Source organism: Babylonia areolata, chromosome 13 (genome assembly GCF_041734735.1).
Source record: "Babylonia areolata isolate BAREFJ2019XMU chromosome 13, ASM4173473v1, whole genome shotgun sequence".
NCBI lineage: Eukaryota > Metazoa > Mollusca > Gastropoda > Neogastropoda > Buccinidae > Babylonia > Babylonia areolata.
In genome coordinates this window covers 30,187,174-30,211,008 of record NC_134888.1, presented here as the reverse complement: position 1 = coordinate 30,211,008, position 23,835 = coordinate 30,187,174, and the positions used below count along the sequence as shown (strand labels likewise).

Genomic DNA, 23,835 nt, shown 5'->3' with positions numbered 1-23,835 from the left:
GAACTGTCTGAGATGTTCATTTACAAGTGTGTGCCAAAGTTACGTGTGATTATATGAAATTCCCAATATTTTCAGTTATCAGTGTATGCCTAAGTCATTTGAACTGTCTTAGATGTTCATATAATAAGTGTATGTCTAAGCTACTACAAAAGCGCTGTCAAGTATTCTTCTTACGTCTGTAAGAAACCCCATACTTTGGTCATCATTTATAGCATCAAGACATGTCTGAACGTGATGCACGCGAAAACCCGATTAAAGTCAGAATTGATCTTTTTCGACATTTATGTACTCTCAGAAAGTTTAGAAATCACAGATTAACATATAATTTTTTTTTTTAAACACAATTGGTGTTTCATAGTTGCTGGTTGTTTTTGTTGGTTTTTTGTTTGTTTTTTGTTTGTTTTGTTGTTGTTTTTGGTGGGGTTTTTGTTGTTTTTTTGTTTGTTTTTAGTGTGTGGTTATTGTTTTGTTTTTGTTTGTTTGTTTTTTGTTGTTGTTTTGTTTTGTTTGTTTTGTTTCTTTTTTATATGTTTCTTTCAAAGTTGGTGTGCCATTAAAAAAACCAAAACGTCCTCCTAGAAGACGATATGAACTGGCACTGGCAAAAAATAAAGTGAAAAAAAAAAATTGTTATTTGTCAAGCAAACCCTTCCTCTGTTTCAACAGTCAGTGAGTGGTCATTAGCATATTCACCACGATACAACACAATACAGCATAACAGTTTCATAACTAACCACACAAAGAGAGAGAGGGAAGGAGAGACAGAGACAGGCAGACAGACAGACAGACGATGACAATGACAAATGTTTTATTGGGGATAAGAAAAACTGGATAAGCTGAAAGCTTCTTACACCATCCATGCCCTCACACACACACACACACACACACACACACACACACACACACACACACAAACAAACACACACCCTTCCCCCTCCCATACCCCCCCCCCTCCACACACACACACACACACACATAAGAATGAAGGAGGAAAAATTCGGTAAAAAAATAAATAAAAAAAGGTTAAACGCAAAACATGAAAAATAGCATGGAATGCGACTCACACACACGCGCGCGCGCGCGCGCGTGCACAAGCTTACGCACGCATGTACACACACGCTGATATATACAAATAATTCCGGGCTCTTTTCCCTGTTTACACATTGTTAGAGAGCAAACGAAAAAAGGTTATCGTGTAGAAGCTCTCACTAGAAGCTCAAACAAAACATGGCACACAAGAATTCTTTATAATTCTTCCTTTACATATTTTTGGAACTCTTTCTTGAATGATAGTAATGTAGATTTACCTTTTAGATTGTTAGGAATTTAATTCCACAGTTTACCACCAGAATACTTCAGAGATGACATGAAAAGTTTTGTTCTTGGACGAGGGGTAGAAATGGTATTTTTGCCACGAACACTTTTTTCAGGAAATTTCCTCGGAAGGTAGGATTGCGCTAATTTCTTTTTAATTTTGTACATAAAAGCACCTTTATCAAAGGTGCAGTGAAGATAGAATGAAAGATTATATTCAGTTGTTTGTATTCGTTAGCATGGATAGAAGATTTGAGATGAAAAATTTGAGAGAAAGTCTGTGTATGCTTATGAGAGGTTTCAAGCAATTTTTACTTGCTATGTCCCAGCATATTGAGACATAGTCGATGTCAGGTTGAATGTATGCATGAAAAAATAGTTTGCGGGCATATTGATCAAGAAAAGAATTAATGTTTAATTCTGAAGAGCTGATTTTTTTTCTTTTTAATAACCTTTTACATAAAGCAGAAACATGATTAGACCATATCAGGTTATCTACAGTAAGACCAAGTGATCTGTAAGGATTAACTACCCCCAACTCATTGTCGAGTACCTTTCGTCTAAGTAACTTATATTTGGTGTTTTGGCGTTTCTGTCTAGTTGTCAACAACATAAACTTTGATTTGTGTGGGTGAATTGCCATGTGATCACTTTCAGACAGACAGAGACAGAGAGAGCTCATACCACTGCATTTATAGAACATGTTGATGAGTTTGGCATCAGTGAAGGATGGTCCCAATATCATTCCAATGACGTCAGTTTTTCTGGGGTCCTTGGGGTAAATGGTCTGTATGAAGCGATTGCTGGAAAATGCCTGTTGGGTGACATCATCATCATTATCAGTGTCAGTTTAACTTCCAACCACTCACCACCACCACCACCACCACCACCACAACCACCAACACCACCACTGCCATCACTCCCATCACCACAACACTTCTTCCTCAACCTTCACCATCACCACCACTCCTCACCCCCACCCCCACTCCCACCATAACGCAAAATCTGTTTTTCAGGTTAAAAGTTCAGCCAAGACTGTTTTCCACGCTTCTGCTGTTTCTTTATGGAAAACGAAGACATCTGTGCATGGGTTTACCATTCAGTCTTTAACAGGACATTCTGCATCACCCAGTGAGCTCATCAGGCCTATGGTGTAGAGTCAGGTCTTTATCTTGGGATTCACTAAGAGTTCCTTGTGGTGTAGAGTCACGTTTTTATCTTGGAATTCACTAAGAGTTCCTTGTGCTGTAGAGTCACGTCTTTATCTTGGGATTCACCAAGAGTTCCTTGTGGTGTAGAGTCAGGTCTTTATCTTGGGATTCATTAAGAGTTCTCTGTGGTGCAGATTCACGTTTTGATCTTGGGATTCACTAAGAGTTCCTTGTGGTGTAGAGTCAGGTCTTTATCTTTGGATTCTTAGAGTGGTGCAGATTCAGGTTTTTATCTTGGGATTCATTAAGAGTTCCTTGTGGTGTAGAGTCACGTCTTTATCTTGGGATTCACCAAGAGTTCCTTGTGGTGTAGAGTCAGGTCTTTATCTTGGGATTCACTAAGAGTTCCTTGTGGAGTAGAGTCAGGTCTTTATCTTGGGATTCATTAAGAGTTCTTTGTGGTGCAGATTCACGTTTTGATCTTGGGATTCACTAAGAGTTCCTTGTGGTGTAGAGTCACGTCTTTATCTTGGGATTCACCAAAAGTTCCTTGTGGTGTATAGTCAAGCTTCTAACTTGGGATTCACTAAGAGTTCCGTTTAGTCCCCTGTGGATTGTTATCCGTTCTTACTGCCCCCCTGTGTGTGTGTGTGTGTGTGTGTGTGTGTGTGTGTGTGTGTGTGTCCCATAAACTGCACTGTTTCAGTTTAATTACTCCTACACAGCGCATTTCACGTCACGGCCACACTTGATTCGTCTGTTGCACTCCCAGAGAACCAACTATGTTTTGGTCGCCAGGAAGCCTCACACCAGAGGAAATTGTGCACTGCACTTCAGTAGCATTCAGTAGTGCCTGTTCTGATTTAATATACGCAGGACACCACCAGTTGATAACAGTTGCTATGTCGCGGGGCCAGACTGAATGAGCGTCCCCTCCCCCGTCCCCCACCCGAGTGGAGGTACATGTCCTCCTGTTTCAGCCCACAGCTGACTCACTGTATGGTCCCAGTCTTTAAGCCCACACCTGACTCACTGTGTGGTCCGTGTCTTCCTATTTCAGCCCACAACTCACTCAGCTCTGGCTAGGAGCTCCACATGGGCCCAATCCCACCTCCTCTGAAAATAAAACCCGTAGATTCCATGACGCTAACCACATCGCCATGGCTAATAGTTGTTGCTGCTGTTTGATTGGTTGGTGGTTATTATCATTATTCTTGTGGTGGTGGTGATGGTGGTGGTGTTTATTTTTGCTTCGTTCGTTTCATCTGCGTTAAAGCGTCTAGTGATGCTGGTTAAAAGCCAGAGTTACTCACGGTTTTCCCATAGTGCATGACCGAGTCGTAGTCATAACTCAGCCCCAGTTTGTCATCAGAGCCCTCGGCGTACTTGGTCAGCTGACTGACAGACGTAGTTTCTGTGGCGTAGTAGTCCACCTTGATGTACTCGTCTCTTTGTGGCCGTTGGTGTTCATGGATCAGACCCAGGGCGTGGCCCAGCTCGTGTTCAATGGTGCCTTTCTGTGGACCAGCCAGGGGGAACTTTGTCAGGGGAGGTGAAGAGGAATATGTACATGTTGTATTTCGTGTTCAATGGTGCCTTTCTGTGGACCAGCCAGGGGGAACTTTGTCAGGGGAGGTGAAGAGGAACATGCACATGTTGTATTTCGTGTTCAGTGGTGCCTTTCTGTGGACCAGCCAGAGGACACTTTGTCAGGGGAGATGAAGAGGAATATGTACATATTGTATTTCGTGTTCAATGGTGCCAATCTGTGGACCAGCCAGGGGGAACTTTGTCAGGGGAGTTGAAGAGGAATATGTACATGTAGTAGTTCGTGTGTGGTGCCTTCCCTTTCTGTCGACCAGATGTGTATTTAGTTTGTTTTGTTTTGGTTTTGATGTCAAAGTGGCATCAGGGACAGCTCTTTTGTCTTCATGGATTATTTTCGTGCACCAAGTGCATGCTGCATATGGGACATTGGTTTATCGTCCCATCCGAATGACCATGCAGGCCATGTGCATACCCAGAAGGACATGATATAATGTTGTAATGATTACAGGCCATGTACATATCCAGACAGGCATGTTGTAATGTTGTAATGATTACAGGGCATGTTGTAATGTTGTGATGATTACAGTTCATGTACATACCCAGGACATGTTGTAATGCTGTAATGATTACATGCCATGTAGGTACCCAGAAGGATATGTTGTAATGACTACAGGCCATGTACGTACACAGAAGGACGTGTTGTAATGACTACAGGCCATGTACGTACACAGGACATGTTGTAATGTTGTAATGATTACAGACCATGTACGTACCCAGAAGGACATGTTGTAATGATTACAGGCCATGTAGGTACCCAGAAGGACATGTTGTAATGATTACAGGTCATGTACATACCCAGAAGGGCATGTTGTAATGATTACAGTCCATGTACATACCCAGAAGCATCCATTGGTGTCCAGGTTGACCAGCTGAGCTCCACCGTTCATACCCAGGGTAGCCCAACACCTGCAGAAGGTAGACACAACCATGGCCTTCTAACAACTCGGCAAATTCAAATCTTTAACCATTCTTCCACATCTGAAAGAAGACCTGGTTAAAATAATGTAGAGCATCCTTGATGTATTGGGTCTAGATGTTGGAATGGAAGAAAAGGTCGTATTAGGCACAGAGAGAGAGAGGGACAGACAGAGGGTTAGAGAGAGGCAGAGAACTCAGAAACCTTCATGTCAATTGTTTAACCGCACTCATGGACATGTGAGGTATGTCACAATAAAATCACACAATTGTTGAAAACGCGTTCCTTATATATATATATATATATATATATATATATATATATATATATATATATATATATATATATATATATATATATATATATAAACAGGAGAGTGTGGATGTGTCAATTTGACATTTATCAGCATGAATACCAAGAGTTTTCAACCCAAACCTGGCGAGACTGGTTCTGGGCTAGTTGTTTGTTTTTCATTACAAAAGATAATTTTAAACCTGTAGAACGAATTATATCAGGTCTCCATTTTATGATGCCAGCCTCGCTAATATGAAACTGTAAGCCTCTCTTTGATTGTAAGAGATGAAGGGAGACACAGAGGCAGACAGACAGACAGAGGCAGACAAACACCCACCCCTGTCCATCCACTATCTTGAGCCAGTTGTTATCACTTGTCGTGGCAGGTCTGAACTGGACGCAAGTCAAGTTTTCCCAGTGTACCATGGCTCGGTGGATCCAGTCCACTTGTTCCTGGGCTGTCATGAAAACAGTTTATAATAATGGTGAATTATCAAATACGTCAATATAGCTATTCAGATGGATCGTTAAGAGACGCTGTTACTGACGGCTGTAAAATGCACCGTCTCGTTGCTGACCATGCCCGATGTCAGTTTCGGGGTGGCTTGTTTACACGTTGGTGGCTAGGGAGTTATTTCCTCCGTTTTACCTGCAGACCCATGTCTTGGTGTTCTATTTCTGTTGACACATTTAGACCCATGTCTTGGTGTTCTGTTTCTGTTGACACCTTTAGACCCATGTCTTAGTGTTCTGTTTCTGTTGACATCTTTAGACCCACGTCTTGGTGTTCTATTTCTGTTGACATCTTTAGACCCATGTCTTGGTGTTATGTTTCTGTTCACATCTTTAGACCCATGTCTTAGTGTTCTGTTTTGTTGACACCTTTAGACCCATGTCTTGGTGTTCTGTTTCTGTTGACACCTTTAGACCCATGTCTTGGTGTTCTGTTTCTGTTGACATCTTTAGACCCACGTCTTGGTGTTCTATTTCTGTTGACATCTTTAGACCCACGTCTTGGCGTTCTATTTCTGTTGACATCTTTAGACCAATGTTTTGGTGTTCTGTTTCTGTTGACGCCTTTATACCCATGTCTTGGTTTTCTGTTTCTGTTGATACCTTTAGACCCATGTCTTGGTGTTCTGTTGACACCTTTAGACCCAACATGTCTTGGTGTTCTGTTGACACCTTTAGACCCATGTCTTGGTGTTCTGTTGACACCTTTAGACCCATGTCTTGGTGTTCTGCTGACACCTTTAGACCCATGTCTTGGTGTTCTGTTGACATCTTTAGACCCAACATGTCTTGGTGTTCTGTTGACACCTTTAGACCCATGTCTTGGTGTTCTATTTCTGTTGACATCTTTAGACCCACGTCTTGGTGTTCTATTTCTGTTGACATCTTTAGACCCACGTCTTGGCGTTCTATTTCTGTTGACATCTTTAGACCAATGTTTTGGTGTTCTGTTTCTGTTGACGCCTTTATACCCATGTCTTGGTTTTCTGTTTCTGTTGATACCTTTAGACCCATGTCTTGGTGTTCTGTTGACACCTTTAGACCCATGTCTTGGTGTTCTGTTGACACCTTTAGACCCATGTCTTGGTTTTCTGTTGACACCTTTAGACCCATGTCTTGGTGTTCTGTTGACACCTTTAGACCCAACATGTCTTGGTGTTCTGCTGACACCTTTAGACCCATGTCTTGTTCTGTTGACACCTTTAGACCCATGTATTGTTGGTCTATTTGTGTTGACCTATTTATGTTTCCTGACACAGCAACACCCGTCACTTATGGCATAGTGCCAGGTACGAGCAGAACAACATAAGGAAGGGATGAAGTATACAGTTACCAACAGAACAACATAAGGGACAGAGAGGGATGAAGTATACAGTCACCAACAGAACAACATAAGGGACAGAGAGGGATGAAGTATACAGTCACCAACAGAACAACATAAGGGAGGGATGAAGTATACAGTCACCAACAGAACAACATAAGGGACAGAGAGGGATGAAGTCTATGTCACCAACAGAACAACATAAGGGACAGAGAGGGATGAAGTCTATGTCACCAACAGAACAACATAAGGGACAGAGAGGGATGAAGTATACAGTCACCAACAGAACAACATAAGGCACAGAGAGGGATGAAGTTAAGTCACCAACAGAACAACATAAGGCACAGAGAGGGATGAAGTCTAAGTCACCAACAGAACAATATACGGGAGGGATGACGTATACAGCCACCAACAGAACAACGCAAGGCACAGAGAGGAATCCAGTATACAGTCACCAGTGTTACTCACAGAACTGGTCCACCATGATTTTGTAAGGGACCACGCCATTGGTCCATGGTGTGGAGGCCACAGTACCCTCGTGTCTTCCTTTGACTCCCCTGGGACAGAAAGCACGTGACTACAGGGACAGAAAGCACGTGACTACAGGGACAGAAAGCACGTGACTACAGGAACAGAAAGCATGTGACTGACGTGCACACACACACACACACACACACAGAGAGAGAGAGAGAGAGAGGGGGGGGGGAGTGAAAGATAACGATAACGATTTTTAATTCAGATTAGGCCAAAGCCCCTTACTGAAGTGGATAACATTAAAGAAGGATAAATAAGATTTCACATGACATATATATATATATATATTTGTGTGTGTGTGTGTGTGTGTGTGTGTGTGTGTGTATGGCCAAGTTACACAGAGTAGATTCATGTCTTGATGACATGATCAAATTAAATCTAAAGTTAGATGGATCTTTATAATACTTTGTTTGGAGTAGTTTTTGTCTGAGGTCACTCAAGGTAGGGCAACACAACACAAAATGTAGCTCGTCTTCCATACCCAGATTACATAATCGACAAGTAAACACAGGTTCCCTGAAATTTCCGTATCTAAAACAATGAGTAGCAATATCAGAAACACCAAATCTAAATTTTGTCAATGCACATTGTATAAATTTGTTCAATACCAACTCAGTGCATGGTTCAATGACATGCAATGTTTTGAAAAGTCTAAACTGTGCAAATCTGTCACTGGTTTGCATTATGATCATGCATGTCTTGCCACCTGCAATCATTAATTCGTTGTCAAAAACCTGCAATATCTTCAACCCCCTGATTGTCCCACACAACAGCAAAACCAAGAATTCAAATACTGCCGAACACTCGTTGCCCGCGTCTTTTTGCCATTATTATCTAAAGAATATAACTAGTATAAGCTTTAAATGGAAATCTGTTTTCATCCATTCTAGTCAATTTAAGCCAATATTTGACACCTTTAACATATGAATTGCAATAATTTGGATATCTCCCAGTTCAACACAAACAAGATGATTTGGAGTTTAACTGTCTACATACAGAAACCATTTCATTGCAGATAAATGTTTTGTTGTTTTTTTCTGTTACTACATTATTTTCCAGTCCCCATATTTCTGCTCCATACTGCAATATTGGCTGAACTTGAGAATCAAAACAACCTACCAAAGACACTGAATGAACTACAATCTATTTTATACACGTATTACAATAACTGCTTTCACCAACAGATCACCAACGACCATCTTTCATTTCTTGCCAAATACTCTCCCTTGCGAAAAACAACAATACTCGTTTTATGCATGTTTACTTTTAAGTGCAAATTACTGGCAGCATTATATAAATTGCTCAATTGTCGTTGTAAACCAACTGTTGTTGTAGATAACAAAATCATATTGTCAGCAAACAGTAAAACAAACAATTCAATCAAAACCCCGTGCTGACAATTCTGCATAATTTCTAAAGCAAGTTCATTGATAAAAAAAAATAAAAAAGAACAGAAAAGAAAACATAACAGGTCTACAAACATCCGCTTATTTAACCCCACGAATACAGTTCACACACCCCAATAGTTTTGCCCCTAATCTCACTTTTGCTTTCACTTCGTCATACATACTTTTCACACAACGATACAACTAACCACTAATTCCATTTTTCAACAAAACAGGCCATAAAATTTTCTAAAAACAGAATCAAATGCCTTTTCAAAATCCACAAAAGCAACATATAATTTTCTATTATTTGCAAAATGTTTCTGTACTACTGACATTTAAGTAAATATGTGGTCAATTGTTGAATAGCCTTTTTTAAAGAAATGCCTTTAATTATTTACACTATTAATGTCACCTTTCTGAAAGAATGGTAAGATTATATATTCCGAGCAATTGCTTGCATAAATTCCACTATCAAACAAAAAATTAAACAATTTCACCAGAAAATTAGCAGACACGTCTCCTGAATATTTGAAAACTTCACCAATCAGTCCATCTGGACCAGCAGATTTACCTTTTTCAATTTTCTAACAGCAAGCAGTACTTCTTCTTGAGATATAGGTCTATCTTGTATAAAGTTATCATGGTCATCATCTTCGTACATGCGTACCTGTCTACAGCTTCGTCCTCTTCCTCACCATCGTCGTTTTCAAACACATTTTCAAAATGTTGGAACCACTCTTGGGTAGAAATATCACTGACGGGTTGTACTTTCTTTTTTTGATATCTTGTGTACTGTGTCCCAAAATTCCTTTTGACTTTTTAAGAGAATGTAGAAGTTTATTTACTAATGAGTTATTATATTCTTTCTTTTTTTTCTTTTTTCTCTGTTTAAGTTTTTTATCTAATGTTTTTCTATATTTCCTCAATAATCTACATACCCTGCGTTTCTCCATTTTGCATTCATGATCAAACCATTTATTTTCTGTCTGTTTGTTATAAAATACCCGTTTTTTCATATGTTCTGCTTGTTCTTTAATAGTCTGATTAAACATGTCCAAAGCTCTCTTGACATCAACATGAATAAGATCTTCTGCTACTTTGAACTTTACTTGTACTTCCTTTATAGATAAAGAGAAACGTTCAGCATAAATATCATTCCAACAATATTTGATAATGGGCTGATTCACAATAAGATTGGAATTTTTATCATACTGCCTTACAGAGTGTTCTTTAATATATAACGCAAGGGGTAGGTGGTCAGATTCTGCAATGATAGCCCCTGATATAAAGATTCGAAAATATTTACAGATGCTATAACGTAATCATACATTAACTCTCTCCATACGAACGGCGAAAGAGACGACGTTAACAGCGTTTCACCCCAATTACCATCATCAAAACATTGCAAGCGGAAGGCTCTTATACTGAAGAGGTGAATGTTGACAAAGAATACCACAGTTCTAACGACGGAAGCTAAAGGTTGGGTCATTCAGACACCCGATGGGTCTGTGTAGAGGAGAAGAGAGGACTGGCCGTACTGAGTGAGTTAACACTTGTTCCTTGATCAGAAATGTATGTGAAGCGACCTTCAAGGCCATCATTACATACACTTGAGAATGGTCAATCCAAATACAGTGTACATGTTAAGTAATCTTTCCCCATAAGAGTTTAATACTTTGTTTCAGAATGTCTATTCATCACACTACTGGCATTTTTATGACAAATGTATATTTCATCTCCATGTAAGATTCCTATAGATATATCAGAAGTTCTTGCATTCAGATTTCCACATAATAATACACTGTAGCCAGCCAAGCCATTCCAACGGCGTCAGATGAACCAGTCAAGAGCCTTGGAAGATGGAATGATGAGTCCCTAAAAGATGCAAAAAGAGAAAAGGAAACCAAGCAGACAGCAGAAGAAGGCCTGCATATTATAGACCAGTGTGGCCTTCCTGGCAATACAAAGTGTGGTGCCTACAGTTTATGCTGATACCAAACTGGCTTGGTGTCCCATGGAACCTGGTCTCACTGACGTGGCACTCTACTGTCGCCAAGTCCAAGGCAAAGGGGAAAGGGAAAAGAAACACGATCATACAGCAGATTAAGAAGGAAGATGATGATAAAGAGTCCAGAAGACAGTACAGCAAGGCCAGCAGAGGCAGTGGACAACATGGGAAAATGCACTCTGTGGTACGACCTTCCCTCGAATACAAACTTGGTGAATTGGGGGAAAGCAGATGACCCTGCGTGCCCACTATTCCATGGCAAACAAACAGTGGAACATGTCCTCAGCTCGTGCAAAGCGGCGTTGAGCCAAGGACGGTAAACATGGAGGCACAACCAAGTGCTAGAAGAAATTGCACACGTGGTGAGCACTGTCCAAGGAGCACCAACCCCACCAGGAGTTCCAGTAGAGTTCCGCTCTGCAGAAGGCAATAAAGTCTGGCCAGGAACAGCATCCAAAGTTTCCAAAGCATGGAAACGTGGGCTGCTTGATGGTACCGAAGATTGGGAATGTACAGATAACCTACCAGAGGGGAAGAAACACCTGGAAATCATCAGCAAGAGCGGCATGAGACCACTCCAAGGCAACGAAACAAGCGATTCTGATTGAGCTCACTGTGCCATACGAAAGCAGAATGGAGGAAGCCCACATCTACATGACCAAGAAGTATGCTAGTCTAGCCAGTGGCCTGAGATAATCTGGCTTCAAAGCCAAAGTCTTCGCCATAGAGATTGGTGCAAGAGGGTTTGTGAGCGCATCTGCCTACAGCCTCATGAAACAGATGTCAATTTCTGGCAGACAGGGGACAAGGACTCTCAAGGCAATGGCAGAAGCAGTAGAAATGAGTTCCAGTTGGATCTGGGTGAGGAGGCGTTCGATTGCTCAGTGGTTAAAACGTCTGCCAGAAAAGATGACTCAGTCCTGAGGTAGCGACCACCATGGAGGCGCGGGTTCGAACCTGACCAGGGCAAAAAAATGCAAGGGTATCCAGGAGTCATGACCTGGGTGCGGCCCGGCCCCCTTTGAGTTTAAGGAATTAAGGGCCGAAACACTGAAGACCTTGTACTGTCCAGCTCTCCCTAGAGTTTCTTATCACTACCACTGGTGCTTTGTCACACTACCATTGGTGTTTTGTCACACTACCATTGGTGTTTGTCACACTACTACACACTGCTATTGGTGTTTTGTCACACTACCACACACTGCTATTGGTGTTTTGTCACACTACCATTGGTGTTTGTCACACTACTACACACTCGTATTTGTGTTTTGTCACACTACCATTGGTCACACTATAATTGGTGTTTTGTCACACTACCATTGGTGTTTAGTCACACTATTATTGGTGTTTGTCACACTACCACACACTATTAGTGTTTTGTGACACTACTATGTGTGTGTGCATGTGTGTGTGTGCGTGTGTGTGTGTGTGTGTGTGTCTGTATGTGCGTGCGTATGTGTGTCTGTATGTTTGTATGCATGCTCGTGTGTGTGTGTGTGTCAAAATGTGTGTATGCGCGCGCGTGTGTGTGTTCGTGTGTGTGTATGTGTGTGTGCGTGTGCGCGCGCGCGCGTGTGTGTGTATGTGTGGGTGTGTGTGCGTGCGTGTGTACGTGTGTGTATGTATGTATGTATATGTGTGTGTGTGTGTGTGTGTGTGTGGTGTGTGTGTGGTGTGGTGGAGAACATGCGTGTTTTCTGTGATTTCAGATTGCAGCGGCTGGTGATGGAATCTCATGTTAATACCCCTTGTGCATCCCAGATTTTTCTATTTGAAGCCAAAAATGTGTCATGAAGTATTAATGTATTATGGTGATAGGACAGACTGGTTATTGCTTTTAAATGACGGAACAGTGACATATACCACTTACTCATAAAGTCTCATGTACTGCTTACGGGTGAGTACCAGGTCTGTCCCGTCAGAAACCAGATCTTCATCCAGTAACAAATCCTTTGCAGCTGAAACAACAAAAACATAACGTTTGATGCCCATGTGGTCATTGTTAAAGCAAGAGAGACAGACAGAGTGAGTGAGAGAGAGAGGGGGGGGAGAGACAGAGAGAGAAAAATGGACATCCAGACAGACAGACAGAGAGACAGGCAGAGATACAGACATAGAGACATACATGATAATGACAATAATCATATTGAATAAACATAACGTTCATTTCAAGGAGATGGAACAAATCAGCCAGTTCAATTCCAAATAAAATGGGAAATTTCTTACTGGAATTATCACTACACTATCTGAAGACTGTACGAATCCACAAAGTATTTGGGGGGAAAAATATAGAATTTCCATTTGTCTTCCAAGAGGCCCTACATGGAAGTATTTTTATGCTAATGCAATTATATGAGTTCTCTTAAATGTTTTAACGTGCACAAGCACATGTGTCTTATGAATTACAGTTGTTAGCACATAAAGTATTCGTAGATGTGCCAATGTAAACTGCAATGTAATTTTTTTTATTTAATGTGATCTCTTGATTATTCAAACACATACTCGCATTTGAAATGCATATGTTATTTCATTTGTGAATATTTGCAACACGACAACATGCTTGTTTCTCCAGTTCAGTTCAGTTCTGTTGCTCAATGAGGCGTCACTGCGTTCCGAGAAACCCATACATACGCCCCCCCCCCCCGCCCCCCACACCCCCCTCACACACACACACACACACACACACACACACACACACACACACACCGACCCCCTATACACACGCATGTACATATATACACACTCCCACAGACCCACACGTTACCTGGTTTCATGAAGATTTCCGGGTTTGCATGGCCCACCCGTGGAGAATGGCCCCCAGAGGACAGCACGCCCTGGTGAACACACCGTATTAACACGTTACCATGGTAAACACACACCATGTTGGAACTTTCAGAAACCGGGTTTATCTGTCGCAGTCCTAAAGTCAGCAGTCCACAGGGAACCATCAATTCTGGGTCGGCAGGAGGCCACACGCCAGAGGAGACCCTGCACACTGCAGAGTTACTTCGGTGGTGTTCAGTTGTTGCTCTTCTAATAGAAATTGGGACACCACCTCCACAGCCCTCTACTAACGACAGTAATCGCCTGGTGGCGGAACCAGACTGAATAAGCCACTTTGACAGGACTCACCCCAAACGTGAAGCAGAGCATGAAAGACCATAGAATTTGTGACATTTCTTCTTACAATTTAGGTTAGCCATACTGGTAAATGTTAACTCAGGTTTGCCATTTGTTGTTATGAATCTTATTTGTGTAATTTGAATATTTGTTCGTATGCGTCCGTTTGCGTTTTTTTGTTTTGCTTTGTTTTGGTTTGGTTTGCTTTGCTTTTTGTTGTTTTTTCGTTTGTTTTGGGGTTGTTGTTTTTTTGTTTTTGTTTTGTTTTTTGTTTGTTTTGTTTGTTTGTTTGTTTGTTTTTGGGGGGCGGGGGGTTGTTTTTGTTTTTTTTAGTTTGGCTTTTTTTTCTTTTTCTTTTTTTTTAACCAGAATATAATGCTGGCCTTTCAGGCCTCCATTCGTTTCTCCCTTCCCCAGTCTGCCGGCGGTTCCCACCCCCTGTTTGGCAAAGCGTGTCTCCACTGAAAAGGGGACGCAGAGTTGTGATCGACTGGCAAGCCCCCGGAATTTCCCTTTGTACCCCTTTTTCCTCCATTCATATTCCCACCCCTTTGGCCCAGAATCTACGCGAACCTTTTTCCCTTTGTGCCGTTGTAGTGCCAGCAATCAAGACGAAAGACTAATAACAGATTTTGTTGTTGATGTTGTTGTTTTGTTATTGTTGTGTGTGTGTTTAACTCTCTCCATACGAACGGCGAAAGAGACGACATTAACAGCGTTTCACCCCAATTTCCATCATCAAAATATTGCAAGTGGAAGGCTCTTATACTGAAGACGTGAATGTTGACAAAGAATACCACAATTCTGACGACGGAAGCTAAATGTTGGGTCATTCAGACACCCACTGGACATCCGAGGGGTGTGTGTAGAGGAGAAGAGAGGACTGGCCGTACTGAGTGAGTTAATTTGTAATCATCTGTTCTTTTCACACCAAACGTCTTATTGTCAACTTTATTAATAATAGCGTAATCCTTGAAATAAAAACTTTTTTTTTAAATTCCTTCGTTCCTGATTTCGTCTCTGAGAGAGGATAGGCCCTATCTTCTAAAGTAGGGCGCGACAAGTCTTCATCTTGAAATTAAACTTTTTTTCTCTCTAAAATGGACAGCAAGTGAGGGCATGTCGTGGGAGTGGGGGGTACTAACTAAATTAGGTGAGGGGGGGGATGAATTAATATAATAACAAGAATACCTTCACAAACACACACACACACACACACACACACACACACACACACACACACACACACGGACGCGTACTCGCACGCACATCCACACACGCGCGCGCGCACACACACACACACACACACACACACACACACACACACACACACACACACACACACAGCGCCACAATGATTAAAGCTTATTCCATCAAGTAGGCTTTGGCGAAAAAAGAAAAGGAACACAAAAGGCATTTTCCATTTAGAATTTTTGACTGATGTCAAAATCTATGACTAAAAATGGGAACGTCATTTGTTGTTCGTTTTTGCTGACGAACAGATATATAATTTAAGGCTATCGTCCTTTATGAAAATAAGTATATTGTAACTTTTGATTTATCAAGGTCGTAGGGGAACTCAGATTTTAGAATGCTGATGTGCATGGTTTTACAATTTCAAATATGTAACATATATCAAAGAAGGAGCAAAACTGACAGACAAAATACATAAAACAAATAATTATTTAGTAAATAAATAAATACAGAGTAGGCATTCATATCAAGAATATTGTTCCAAATTATATGTTATCGCGAATTATTGATTGAATGCCGCATATTGTTGCACTTGTATTCCAAGATGTCCGCCACCGTCAATTCGTGTAGGGTCTGTCAATTACAATTTATGTTATGTTTATTCTAGTTAATGTAGTAGCATTTGTAAGATATCCGAATGCAACAAACACGTCGATGTTGTAGTATACATAGTGTAAGACCTTCCCACTGAATATAAAACACAAAAGCCTTTGTATGCCCAGAGTCATGTTTTAATTTTGTAATGTTTTCGATGAGTGATATCTATTATTAGATAATTATCTCCTTTACTAATAATCAGTTTTCAGCCTGTAAGTGTAAGGTCCCATTAACAGGCACATTGAGAGATGAGTGTGTCAATGTAACCTCCATACTGAGCAAAAAAAGTTCCATTTTCAGCAACAAAAATAGTAATTAACTGCTATTGCTCATTGTCTCTGCTATTGCTCACTCACAGAAAAATGCAAAGTTTTGTGCAAAAAAAAAGAAAATTGTAACAGTATTTTTTTGTGAAAATATCTGAATATATTTTGTGCCCTTCCCAGAGGTGCAATATCATTATGATTAGAATGTATGGAAAAAAAAAATGATCATTTGCTATGTTTGTGGCAAATTTGGTTATCAACTGACTAAAAATTTCCAGAGAAAATGACAATGATAAAGTTTCCCACGGACACACACACACAGACAACCGAACACCAGGTTATTACATAGACTCACATTGTTTACAGAAGTGAGTTAAAAAAAAAACTGACTATTGAAACAGTAACCTAAACGCATGCGACGTTATGCCATAATGATTGAAATGCTACACCAACTTAAAAAAATCTTTAAAAAAAAAAAACAGCTGACAAGCAAACAGTTTAACTTGACAACAACTACTGTGTACAAACATCTCAAATTTATGAATTTTTATCTTCACTATTTCCATGAAAACTCGTCTTGACAACTAACAGATTCACCAAAAACACAACTAATCATCATCTAAAAGAAAATATTTTTAAATAAACGCAGAAGCCACCCTGTTCTTACCAGCAGCTGCAGACAGACCCCCAGACACACGGCAGATAACCGTAGGACAGACATCATCGCAGAGAACTTTCTGAGAAGGTCCACTCTGTGGGACAAACTGGAAAATAACTCTCCAGTCCCTGGTGAAACGTTGTGTTTATATAGCTGCAGGTTTGTGTGGCCCATCACACAGCTTACTGCGCAGTAAAATGTGAGCATTGTTCAGGCACGTACAGGGAGGCAGATGGCCAATGTTCTTCACCAACACCTGACTCTCTTCCCACCCACGTGGCAGTGAGGTTGTCACCAGGGGGGGGGGCGGGGGGGGGGCAGAGACAATAACTTTATACAACCTGATGTGACCATCAGCAATATTTGTCTTTTGGAAAAGATGTTCTTCACTTTAAATGACCAAAGCTGTTCTTGCAACTTGACCAGTGTAACAACCATCATTGATACCTGTCAAAACGAAAAGATGTGTCTTCACTTTCAGTGACCAAAACTGTTTGTACAACCTGATCAATGTAACCATCAGTAATACCTGTCTATAGGAAAAGATGTGTCTTCACTTTCAGTGACCAAAACTGTTTATACAACCTGATCAATGTAACCATCTGTCTATAGGAAAAGATGTGTCTTTACCTTCAGTGACCAAAACTGTTTGTACAACCTGATCAATGTAACCATCTAGACGTCTACAGGAAAAGATGTCTTCACTTTCAGTGACCAAAACTGTTTGTACAACCTGATCAATGTAACCATCAGTAATACCTGTCTATAGGAAATGATGTGTCTTCACTTTCGGTGACCAAAACTGTTTATACAACCTGACCAGGGTTACTGGTCTGTTGTTAGTGCTGGGTTGGGTGGGGGTTACGATCTGACCAATGTTACCAACAAAAATGAGCAATATCTGTAGCACAAAAAATCTTCGTTTTTCCCAGAAGTATTATATACAGGCTGTTACAACAACGATAAGTCTATATCAGTCTGTAGAAAAAGGGTGTCTGGACCCCCCCCCCCCCCCCCCCCCCCCAAAAAAAAAAAAAAAAAAAAAAGAAAAGATGTCTTTGAGTTTCCGTAAATGATCCAAACTATTTACAAATAGGTTGTATAGTTTGGGACAAATATTTTATTGGTAGTTTTGTCATTTTTTGGTCGTTTATAGAAATTCAAGACCAAATGGCAGAAGCACCATCGAAAAGATCTTTAACCTGCGTATCCTTTGCGAAAAACACCTCCAACACCACAGGGAATTCTGCCACGTCTCAGTAATATGCTTCAAGAAAGCGTTTGACAAAAAAGCTCTATGGGCCACAATAAAACTGATAATAAAATCGGGTAATAGCTCATCAACACCATCCAACAACTATACTCTAAAACCAGTGCGGCACGTACGCAAGACGCTATTGGAGAGTGGTTTCAGATCAGAGAAAAATAAGATATAAGATTAGATAAGATTAGATCAGATCAGATGAGACTAACTTCAGTTGGATCTGTCAGGGCTACTTTCTGTCTCCCACGCTGTTAAACTCATTCCTGGAACGCATGAAGACTGACGCACTAGAAGATCATGTCAGCAGTCAGAACCATCACTGTCACGAACCATCACTTCGCAGACAACATCAATGTCCCCCACCCCACCCCCACCGCCCCCCTCCCTCCCCACTTCCTTCTTCGATATCGATATCTATTGGCGATGATATACTGCTGAAAAGAAACCGCTAAATTATTTGCAAAGAAATATTTGGGCAAAGGTCATTTCTTTTACTGAATAATGTCCAGGAATGACTGCCTGATTTAAGAGATTTAAACACAGTTTCGCAAGACACTCCAGACATGTAGCACCACGCAGGTTCACTCTCCATTTTTTTCACGTGTACATGCAGCAGTCAGCTTCCTCCCTTACTTGGTGACAACCATTCCGAATTTTCCAATAGTGAGCGTTAGTTTTGACAGAATCTGACGTGTAGCCTTTTTCTTTTGATGTCAACCTTGATCGGAGAGACAGGTGGTCTTGGACCTTCACGGACTGACAAGTGGCCATGAACCTTCAGTCTGCACGGACAGACAGGTGGTCATGGATCTTCATGAACAGACAGGTGGTCATGAACCTGTATGGACAAACAGGTGGTTATAAACCTTCAGTCTTCACGAACAGACAGGTGGTCATGACCCTTCACAGACAGACAGGTGGTCATGACCCTTCACAGACAGACAGGTGGTCATGAACCTTCACAGACAGACAGGTGGTCATGACCCTTCACAGACAGACAGGTGGTCATGAACCTTCAGTCTGCATGGACAGACAGGTGGTAATGCACCTTCACGGACAAACAGGTAGTCATGGACCTTCACGGACAGGCAGGTAGTCATGGACCTTCACGGACAGACAGGTGGTAATGAACCTTCACGGACAGACAGGTGGACATGAGCCTGCATGGACAGACATCTGTCAGACATTTCATTGATCGATGCGAGCTACTTAAGACAAAATTGCTTGGTTTCCAGCACAACTTTCGGTTCGACAAACACTCGTTTCTGGCGGCGAACAAAGCAATGGTTTGGATTGTTGTGGGAATTGGGCGGTGAGGCCCCACCCTCATCTCCCCTCCCCTTCCCCTTTTATCGTCAGCACTATGAGCCTTGTTGTTATTGTGTAACAGAAATCAAACGTCATCCGTAAACTGATGAAGACTGTCACAAAGTTCGTAAACAATAGTATTATTCTTTCTTTGGAAGGGAGATGTTTTAAGGGAACTAACCGGGTTTGGTTAGTACATTGTACTGGAGAGTTACTACGCTTGAGTTAGAATGAATGGTTGACTTCAATTCACTCCTTGTGAAAACTAGTCAGAACGGTACAACACACGCGCTCCACTCATCCGTCCAGTGCAACATCACAACATGTTCACAGACCTTGTCTCTCGTTGTTGTAGTTGCTGGTGGTGGTGGTGGTGGTAGTATTTGTGTTGTTCTTGTTGTTGCTGTTATTGTTGTTGGTGTTGTGCAGCAAAAATCACACGTTAGCCATGAACTGATGAAGACTTTGCCTCTTGTTGTTCTTGTTGTTGTTTTTGATGATGTTGATGATGATGATGATGACGATGTTGATGAAGTTAGTAGTAGTAGTGGTAGGAGGAGGAGTAATGTGATCAGTCCATGATGTCAGTGTTCTCTGTAGCAGTTATTATTATTATTATTATTATTATTGTTGTTGTTGTTTTTGTTGTTATCATCATCATTATCATCATCATCCTTCACACGACACCTCAACAGCACACATGAAACAGATAGATGCTTGTCTCTCTCTCCACCAGCAGCCTTCACACGACACCTCAACAGCACACACATGAAACAGATACAAGCACTCTCTCTCACACACACACACACACACACACACACACACACACACACACACACACACACACACACACACACACACACCACACTCTCACACCACACTCACACACACACACACACACACACACACACACACACACACACACATCAGGAGAGGTGACGTCCAAAAGAGAGGAGGGGGGGGGGTGTTCAGGTTTCTTTTGAAGGTTGAGAAACCCTGTGGGTTGAAGCAGGACGTTCTGAACAGTGGGATCAAAACCAGAAACATTTTTACCTTGTTGATTGGTGCCAATGGCAGTAAGCACGCTTTTACCCTCATTCGTCCTCACCTTTTCACTCACCCACTCAGCCACATCCTTGATACACTCTTTCAAACTACAGACAGGTGTTGGAAAGACAAGTTGTTTACGATGCAGTGTTCACACCATGTGCAGACCACACTGCTATCGATCAGAACCAACAGTGAGATGAAAGAGAAGCACGTTCGTAGTGTTCAAAATTACCCCCACCCCCCCACCCCCCTCCCCCAACCCACCTCCACCCCCCAGTGTAGCAGTTTCTTGTGTTAGTTCTGTTTTAACGCCGTTTTGTCTGTGTCACGCCTGTTAACAGGATGGAACATCTGCCTTGCATCTGATCCTCGTGCTGACGTTTAGGTATAACACAATCAGCATCACTATCCTCGGCTTTTTTTTTTCTCCACTGTGTCTGTAGTTAGTTTCGGGTTTGTTAAAAAGTTGTCACATCACTCTCTCTCTCTCTCTCTCTCTCTCTCTCTCTCTCTCTCTCTCTCTCTCACACACACACACACACACACACACACACACACACACACACACACACACACACACACATCTGCAGTGTAGCAACTTCAACCATTAAGTCCGACAAATCAAACATAAACGCTTTAGATGTTCTGACTGAATTTTGCGAATCGAGAAACAATTCATCCACATTAAATATCCTTTTAACGTATGCCCATGAAGTTTATAATGCTCTCATCCATTTGAAACAAACAGGTACCAGAGCTCTCATTGGCATAACGGGAAAATATTGAAATAAACAGGTACCGGAGGTCTCATTGGCATAACGGGAAAATATTTAAATAAACAGGTACCAGAGCTCTCATTGGCATAACGGGAAAATATTGAAACAACAGGTACCAGTGGTCTCACTGGCATAACAGGAAAATATTAAAACAAACGGTACCAGTGGTCTCACTGGCATAACGGGAAAATATTGAAACAAACAGGTACCAGTGGTCTCATTGGCATAACGGGAAATATTGAAAACAAACGGTACCAGAGGTCTCATTGGCATAACGGGAAAATATTAAAACAAACGGTACCAGAGGTCTCATTGGCATAACGGGAAAATATTAAAACAAACGGTACCAGAGGTCTCATTGGCATAACGGGAAAATATTGAAACAAGCGGTACCAGAGGTCTCATTGGCATAACGGGGAATATTAATACTCTCAGCCCCTATTATTGCCAAAGCCTTTACATACGTATATAGAATTAACGTATTACAAAAACTTAACTTCCCAAACCGCTTAAAATTGCAAACGTTATTCCCAAGAATATTGATAGCTGTAAACCTTCAAACTACAGACCTGTATCAATTTTGTCAGCTCTACCGAAACCTTTGGAACACCAAATTAGTAAACACTTTATGCATCGTTTAATTATTCCAAACTGGTCTGGGTCTGTTGCTCACCTCTCATGTGGCACCACAATATTTTTTTTTTTTAAGTAGATCAATTAAATGATTAAGTTTAGTAACTGAATGGCTCACCAATATAAATAACAATAAAATTATTGGAGCTCTCTTTGCTGATTTTGCCGTGTCCTTTGATGTAATCTATCATTCTCTTCTCTTGTATCTCAAACTGTACAAGTCATTTCATCATTTCTCTCTGAAAGAAAAAAAATGTATCGGCTAGCAGATCAGAATTTACACAATTACCGATTAATCATGGTGTCCCGTAAGGTTCTGTTTTGAGACAAAGTTTATGTTCCGACATATATGGGTTATGTGGGGGTTACTGGCCTGTTGTTAGTGCTGGGTTGAGTAGGGGTTGCTGGTCTGTTGTTAGTGCTGGGTTGGGTAGGGGTTACTGGTCTGTTGTTAGTGCTGGGTTGAGTAGGGGTTACTGGTCTGTTGTTAGTGCTGGGTTGGGTAGGGGTTACGGTTACTGGTCTGTTGTTAGTGCTGGGTTGGGTAGGGTTACTGGTCTGTTGTTGGTGCTGGGTTGAGTAGGGGTTGCTGGTTTGGTGTTAGTTCTAGGTTGGGTACAGTCCGTTCCCAAGGCTGGGTTGGGTAGGGGTTACTGGTCTGTTCTTAGTGCTGGGTTGGGTAGGAGTTACTGGTCTGTTCTTAGTGCTGGGTTGGGTAGGAGTTACTGGTCTGTTCTTAGTGCTGGGTTGGGTAGGGGTTACTGGTCTGTTCTTAGTGCTGGGTTGGGTAGGGGTTATTGGTTTGTTGTTAGTGCTGGGTTGGGTAGGGTCCGTTGTTAGTGCTGGGTTGTTGTTAGTGCTGGGTTGGGAAGGGTCCGTTGTTAGTACTGGGTTGGGTAGGGGTTACTGATTTGTTGTTAGTGCTGGGTTGGGTAGGGTTACTGGTCTGTTCTTAGTGCTGGGTTCGGTAGGGTCCGTTGTTAGTGCTGGGTTGGGTAGGGTTACTGGTCCGTTCTTAGTGCTGGGTTGGGTAGGGGTTACTGGTCCGTTGTTAGTGCTGGGTTGGGTAGGGTTACTGGTCCGTTCTTAGTGCTGGGTTGGGTAGGGGTTACTGGTCCGTTCTTAGTGCTGGGTTGGGTAGGGGTTACTGGTCCGTTCTTAGTGCTGGGTTGGGTAGGGGTTACTGGTTTGTTGTTAGTGCTGGGTTGGGTAGGGGTTACTGGTCTGTTCTTAGTGCTGGGTTGGGTAGGGTCTGTTCTTAGTGCTGGGTTGGGTTACTGGTCTGTTCTTAGTGCTGGGTTGGGTAGGGGTTACCCGTCTGTTCTTAGTGCTGGGTTGGGTAGGGGCTACTGGTCTGTTCTTAGTGCTGGGTTGGGTAGGGTTACTGGTTTGTTGTTAGTGCTGGGTTGGGTAGGGGTTACCCGTCTGTTCTTAGTGCTGGGTTGGGTAGGGGCTACTGGTCTGTTCTTAGTGCTGGGTTGGGTAGGGTCTGTTCTTAGTGCTGGGTTGGGTAGGGTCTGTTCTTAGTGCTGGGTTGGGTTACTGGTCTGTTCTTAGTGCTGGGATGGGTAGAGTCCGTTCTTAGTGCTGGGTTGGGTAGGGTTACTGCTCCGTTCCCTTATAGAACGTGACACATATCTTGTCTTGTCTTGTCTTCCCTTGTTTTGTCTCGTTGTTTTTATTTGACTTGTCTTGACCTGCCTTGTTTTTTCTTGTCTTGAGTTGTCTTGGTGTTTTATTACCTGTTTCCTTTTATTTTGTTTGTCATGTTTTGTGTATTCTTGTCTTTTGTTGCCTTATTTGTATTGTTTTAGTTCGTCTTGCTTTGTTTTGCCTTCTTTGCCTTGCCTTGCCTTGTCTTG

General features: G+C 41.8%; 1 protein-coding gene across 2 annotated transcripts in view; it reads right to left on the bottom strand.

Moving 5' to 3' along the window:
* Positions 1-17,059, bottom strand: part of LOC143289201 (uncharacterized) — a 35,133-nt gene extending 18,074 nt beyond the window's left edge. For both annotated transcript variants that reach the window (XM_076598140.1, XM_076598141.1), the window contains exons 1-8: positions 16,952-17,059; positions 13,812-13,881; positions 12,918-13,005; positions 7,586-7,674; positions 5,621-5,741; positions 4,910-4,979; positions 3,779-3,982; positions 1,999-2,128 (exon numbers count right to left, since the gene is read on the bottom strand). In XM_076598140.1, coding sequence (XP_076454255.1) covers positions 1,999-2,128; positions 3,779-3,982; positions 4,910-4,979; positions 5,621-5,741; positions 7,586-7,674; positions 12,918-13,005; positions 13,812-13,881; positions 16,952-17,008 — 829 coding nt within the window. In that variant the 5' untranslated portion in view covers positions 17,009-17,059. The remainder of the gene's footprint in view (positions 1-1,998; positions 2,129-3,778; positions 3,983-4,909; positions 4,980-5,620; positions 5,742-7,585; positions 7,675-12,917; positions 13,006-13,811; positions 13,882-16,951) is intronic.
* Positions 17,060-23,835: the final 6,776 nt, after the last annotated feature.